The 6,949-nt window shown below is 33.7% G+C and overlaps 1 protein-coding gene across 1 annotated transcript in view; it reads right to left on the minus strand.

Moving 5' to 3' along the window:
• LOC107687135 (chloride transport protein 6-like) overlaps positions 1-6,949 on the minus strand; it is a 19,096-nt gene that overhangs the window by 1,892 nt on the left and 10,255 nt on the right. The window contains exons 15-20 of the mRNA XM_016484366.1: positions 6,033-6,186; positions 5,738-5,894; positions 5,136-5,242; positions 3,503-3,659; positions 1,277-1,384; positions 909-1,034 (exon numbers count right to left, since the gene is read on the minus strand). Coding sequence (XP_016339852.1) covers positions 909-1,034; positions 1,277-1,384; positions 3,503-3,659; positions 5,136-5,242; positions 5,738-5,894; positions 6,033-6,186 — 809 coding nt within the window. The remainder of the gene's footprint in view (positions 1-908; positions 1,035-1,276; positions 1,385-3,502; positions 3,660-5,135; positions 5,243-5,737; positions 5,895-6,032; positions 6,187-6,949) is intronic.

Consider the following 6,949-nt stretch of genomic DNA (forward strand, 5'->3'; position numbering starts at 1 on the left):
AGACCCAGAGATAGGCTTAATGGATTCGAAAACGGGAAAACTGTTTAACTCTAGGGGAGTTGGAAAATGAGCCTATTTTCAAAAATAGTGGAGTGTTCCTTTAAGAATGTACAATGCTAAAAAAAAAAAAAGAATTGCAATTTTGTAAAATCTAATTTAATATCTTAACATTAAATTGCTTGCATACACAATGCAGGGTTACTTTAGTATCACTGAGATACAATTCAAGTTTTTATTAATATTTTGAATTATTTTATTTTATATATTTTTTCCATTTTATTTCAAGTTTTAGTAATTTTGGTTTAATTTTCGTTTTTAATTGAATTAATTTAATGTATATCGTTTTTATATATTGTTTTACTTTAGTTTTAGTTTAAATTATTTTAGTACAACAAGATAAAATGAAAATGAGAAATGTTGCCTTGGCTGAAATAAAAGTAAAAAATAAAAAATAAAAAAAGTTTTTTTTTTTATTAATACTTTTATTTTAGGTCGTTTATTTTATTTTAAGTAACTTTTTTTTTCATTGTTTTAGTTTTAAGTTTTAGTTAACTATAATAACACTGTACATTAGAAGCAGCATTTACATTCTACGAATGCACTTTGAAATACAAAAATCAAATCCTTAATTGAAATCAAATCAGATTTCATTGTGAATAAGAATCAGATCATTCTGAATTTGCAAAAATCGTTCCCGAATTTAATTGCAAACCTAACTGCTTCGCTGTCTACCCAAAAATTTCACAGCCCTAAGTAATAAGAGATGACAGAATTTTTATTTTTGGTTGAACTTTGCCTTAAAAGTATAAATGAAGACACAAAAATTTGAAGACACACAAAGTTGCTTCTATATTTCTTTGTCACTGTGTTTCTAACAACATGTTTAGATGTTTGTGTTTTAGATGTACCTCTCCCACCGCATTGACCACAGGTAAGTGTCGAAGGCCCATGGTCCTGAACAGATTGAATACTTGGGACAGACATGTATTTGGAGAGACTGTATATGGACAGGGGTTCATGTAAGGAGTCACGTCCTGTTTAAGAAAACAATTAAAAAAGACAAATGAGACTAATTATGTCTGAGAGAGACCGCTGAACAAACTGTCATCACTGCAAGGCTCACTTTACAACAAGATCACTTACACGCTTACAATTATCACCAATTAACAGCCATTATACACACATCCTAGATAACTGGATATAGAGCACTAGTTTATGAACTGCTGCGAGCGTCACGACATTCCCCTGAAGAGTCTGATAGGTCAGAGGACTTTACCACAATCATGCGTGGATTGAGAAGGGCCAGGTCGAGATCGTGGATGTCAGGGAATCGTGGGTAATCCTCGGTCATCTCTGAATGAGAGAGCCGTGGCTGTGAGGCGCTCTACAGAGGGCAGAGGAAAGAGAGGCAGCTCTCAAATGGCTGGCATGTATTTGGTTGCATCTACAGTTCAAACAGATCAATGTTTCTCACTCTGATTGCCGCTAAACAGACCCTTGTGAAAAAATACTTCACTTTAGCATTCTTTTAAAAAAGAGTACTTATAGAAATAATACATGCAAACATGCAGAGTCTTAATTGTATTTTATTTGGAATTAAATTAAAATATCTTAGTTTAAATTTATATTACATGCATTTTATTTGGAATTAAAAAAGCAATGTCACACGAGTAGCTGTGAGATATGGCTGTATATCGGCACGGCTCTGATTCAGTCGTAGGTAATCACAGCGTGCTTGATATCGTGTGATATTGCATGTATACAACAGTTCGACGGCACAAGGGTGTAAATAAAAAAAGAAAAAAAAAAGAAACGGCAGACTGTCTTTAAAAACCCTCTTTTGTGCAGAACTGCTTCTTTCCGCAAATGATTCAAATCAAAGTTTGACAGTTTAACAGCTGAGCCCAAGCCTCCATTATTAATTCTAAAACGTCACTTTAGAACTACAAACGAAGGAACGTTGAGTTGCTTCATTGAAAGCTTATTGTATTATTGTATTAAAAGCTTACTGTAGAGTATTATGAGAGAGATGGACTCAGCGCCTAAAAAAACTCTTAAAACCACATTCCGTGACACAAAAACAGCATTATGTATAAAATTATAGTGGATTTGGGCATCCAGCATGACACTCTCTGTGAGAAATACTGCAAGCGGGTGAACTTTTGATTGCTTTTTTCCACCCACTTTTAAGTAGGACTTAAGTAAAATAAGTTGACAGCAGAATATACTGACAAGCATTCATGGTAAATAAAATTTCTAGTAAAAACTTATGTCATGTCATTTTTAAATATGATTAAGTTGTGATTTAGTACAAAATTAAATATATATTGAATGTAATATCAAATAGCAAAATATTTTAAATCATAATAAGTACTTTACATGTGCTTTAGTATTCAGTCAAAACATCAAGTGTTCTTTAAAGCATTACAAAAATGTAAAAATTAAAATACTTTAACTTAATTTTAATTGGACATTACACATTACAACAAAGTGCACTTGTTAAATAAAAGTGTACTTAAGTGTGTTAAGAAAGTCATGAATGTACACCAAGTATACTGAAGTACCCTTATATTTAAGTTTATATAATTTATAAGTACAGTTTGAACATACTTTTAAGATTTAAAGCACACTACATATGCACATTCAATAGAATTAATTGGGTTGTCAGTAAAAAAAAAAAAAGTTGTTAAAGTTATTCAATTTTTTATTAACGATTATGAAGACTCTCTCTGGAATCAAATATCTTGTATAATGTTCATAGCAATGTAACGTATTTCTGAGTGAAGCAGAATATCAAGCAAGAAATAATGTAGTGTACAGGACTTGATTTTACTTGGTGGGATTTGCTTGGTCGAAATATGTTAGAACATTAGTTAATAATATTCTTAATCCATGCCCACGCTGTCTTGATTACACTTTGAGATTAAAATACTATGAAACACATGAAACCAGATTAAGATTTAAAGCACACTACATATGCACATTCAATAGAATTCATTGGGCTGTCAGTAAAAAAAAAAAGTTGTTAAAGTTATTCAATTTTTTATTAACGATTATGAAGACTCTCTCTGGAATCAAATATCTTGTATAATGTTCATAGCAATGTAACGTATTTCTGAGTGAAGCAGAATATCAAGCAAGAAATAATGTAGTGTACAGGACTTGATTTTACTTGGTGGGATTTGCTTGGTCGAAATATGTTAGAACATTAGTTAATAATATTCTTAATCCATGCCCACGCTGTCTTGATTACACTTTGAGATTAAAATACTATGAAACACATGAAACCAGAAACAGTTATTAATAAAGTAAATCGAATCAGTATAATGTCACTTATATTCACTTTCGAGTAATAGTGTGAAAATATAGGGCATAACCATAAGGGATGATCTGACCGGCTTTGAAAAGACTAATGGAGTAAGATTAGGAAAATCGAGGTGGGAAATAAAGGCAAGAGAAAAGGTGATGAGAGGAAAGGTGATGAGATCTGACTGTCCCTGACCGACTGGTTTTCAGCGTAGCAGACGCCACAGATCAGCAGGTTGACAAGCTGCGAGCGCAGGATGAGCCCGTGAAAGGTGAGCGGCCGGAACCTCTCCTCCAGGGTCCACTCCTCACTGGGAGACTGGTCCGGGTACAGGTTTGGGTACGGCACGTGTCTGCCAACATCAACCATAGAGAGCAGACACAAAACATCAGCGTATTAACATATGCTCTAGATTTACAACTAACTGGTCTGTGTGGAGGAAACTTAACTTTTATCTTTATTAATTATTTATTAATTATTATTATTAGCTTCATTTGCTTCACTCTACCAAAGAGTGTTCTTTGCTTTTCTAAATGCCGCCTTAACATGCTTAAAGGAACACTCCACTATTTTTGAAAATAGGCTCATTTTCCAACTCCCCTAGAGTTAAACAGTTGAGTTTTACCGTTTTTTAATCCATTCAGCCGATCTCTGGGTCTGGCGGTAGCACTTTTAGCTTAGCTTAGCATAGATCATTGAATCTGATTAGACCGTTAGCATTTCTATATTTTTTTGAAGGACTCTTCTGTAGTTACATCGTGTACTAAGACTGACGGAAAATGAAAAGTTGAGATTTTCTAGGCTGATATGGCTAGGAACTATACTCTCATTCTGGCGTATTAATCAAGAAACTTTGCTGCCGTACCATGGGTGCAGCAGGCGCAATGATATTACGCAGCGCCTGAAAATAGGTTTTTTGGACATAGAAACAAAAAGACATACTCTAAGGTTCAATTTGTTAACATTATTGCAATAAGTACCATAAACTAACAATGAACAATCATTTTGCAGCATTTATTAATCCTGGTTGATGTTAATTGCTGCATTTGAATACTAATAGGTTAACATTAGTATATTTTTACAGTATATTAAACTTTACATTTTAAAGTTAAATGAACATAGTTCATGTATTATAAAACAACAATTAATACATGGAGGGTTTAATCAATCTATTTGTCATTTAATCTGTGTTTTTAGTCATTTTAAAGACCACACGAAACAGCAAACTGAATATTCACACTAAAATAATGTAGGACTTGATCAACCATTTGGATTTTGAAAGTGGAGAGTGGATTAAACATTATTTTAGAGGTAGAGAAAGTTATTACGTATTAATGAAAATGTATTATATATTATAACTTTTTTTTTTTTTTTTGCACAGTAACTCCAGGGACATTTATTAAGTCCACTTTGAAGTCATACTCAGGGCCACCATTAAAACTGTGAGTCAAATCATGCAAATTTCGGAAAAAGGGAGGAACAAGGAAAACAAACTTTCTAGCAAAGCTCTAATGGTGATTTTGTGCTTTTTCAATCATTGTCATCAAAACTGTAGGCGTACTTTACATCAGGAAATACTGACATAAAACACTGTTATACTGACAACTAGTGCTGTCAAACGATTAATCGCATCCAAAATAAAAGTTTTTATTTACATTTTAAAAGTATGGATATCATTGCATTATATATATATAAAAATAAAAAAAAATTCAAAGAACTCGCATTAGATGACAAATAATGCTATGAAACTGAGCCATTTTTAAGTGTAACTTAATATTCAAACACTTCTGGGCCACAAACTGTGGCACATATATTAAAATGGTCTCACTTGTCCATCTCGACCTCTGTTTCCCACTCCAGCAGTGGGACTCCCTTCAGGTGAATATGAATATCATATATTCCCTTATTAAAGAAATCTCCTGTCCACTTGGCCACCTGACAAAACACACAGTGCCAGTAAGTAGTGTACATTGAAGTTGTATTTTTTACATCATTAATCTCTAATTATGCTATATTAGGAGGACATTCATAAAGGATGTAGTCTGATATAATTAAAATTTGTGCTGGTCAACAATTAATCGCATCCAAAATAAAAGTTTTTGTTTACATAATATGTGTGTGTGTACGGTGTATATTTATTATGTATATATAAATGTATACACACTCATACAGTACATATTTAGAAAATATTTACATGTATTTATTTATATTTGTATAACTTATATTATATATAAATATTTAATATAAAAATATATACATTTTCTTAAATATATACACACGCATGTGTGTGTATTTATATATACATAATAAATATACACAGCACACACACATATATATTATGTAAACAAAAACTTTTATTTTGGATGCGACCCATACAACATAAAAAAAACAACAGGTATCAGAACTTGATTTGTGAATTTGTTTTCCTACCATCAGTGTTATCATAATGGGAAGTCCGTATGTGATCTCATTGGTGGATTCAATTAAGATGACTGTCAGGCTGATGGTCATTCTGACCACACCTCCTAGAAAGGCAGCTGCTCCAATCAAGGCAAAGGTCCCCGAATATATTTGCATGTGGAAGTTACTGCAATTGCACACATGAAAAACAACATAAGTGTAGGCTAAGAAATTATGATGCATAAGACACAATAAATATGTGTGTCCTGTTCCAACGGATGCCCTTGGTACTTCTTAAGAGATTGTAAACAGGAATAAATCTTACATCTTGAGGACATTGGCCACTAGGCGCCCAAGTGAAGCTCCACAGAGAAGAGACGGGACAAACAGACCACTGGGGACGGACACACCGTATGTCCAACAGCTCATAAAAAAATACAGCACAAAGAACAGCAAGAGCGTGACGGGACTGAAGGTAGCTGTCAACAAAACCAGACAAAGGAGGGAGAAAGAGACAGAAAAAGATGAGAAAATAAAGAGGTATAGTGATATGCACTTCTCAGAAACAATTTCTACTGAGAACAACACCATAGAGGTACAGGCAGGCTGTTTAATCAAACTTTATTTTCATGACTATGAAAACAAGATAAAGTGATTATTCCATTTTGTCTTGTGTTATAAATCCAGCATGCCCTTTTCCTGTAAAGTACAGTGATTTCAGCCCATGAAACATGAATAGTTTTCATATTTTCCGACAAATCGTTTTTTTAAATTACGTCGATTCGATATCGATTCTCAAAAGCCGCGAATCGATCTTTTCCAGTATTTATTTCAGCACACATTTAAAACAAGATCTGATTAACGTGAATCTTATCATTAGTCTTCTCCACTAGATGTCACCCTTATTTACCTTGCGCGATGTTACAACAGAAATCCTGTTATTCATTTAGCGCTTATGGCCATACGCGTGATTCGCAATGCTCAGGTGAAATGCTATAATAATACTATAAATCTGCGGAAGCATTTGATATCACGCATAAGGCGCCATGATTTCTGCAATGAATGAATGGCGGATGGCGCGGCGCACTGTTTTGTTTACTACACGCATACTAAAGCGCGGATGACGCTCGCGGTGTTTTCAGCTTCTGCCGTCTCACTATATGATGATATGAACACGAATGTCATCTCCAGCTGCTCTGAGAGTCACTTCATTAGCATTTTACCGTTTCATTTGAGAAAACT

The sequence above is a fragment of the Sinocyclocheilus anshuiensis genome, unplaced genomic scaffold, assembly GCF_001515605.1.
Source record: "Sinocyclocheilus anshuiensis isolate Anshui unplaced genomic scaffold, SAMN03320099.WGS_v1.1 scaffold1203, whole genome shotgun sequence".
NCBI classification, from domain to species: Eukaryota; Metazoa; Chordata; class Actinopteri; order Cypriniformes; family Cyprinidae; genus Sinocyclocheilus; species Sinocyclocheilus anshuiensis.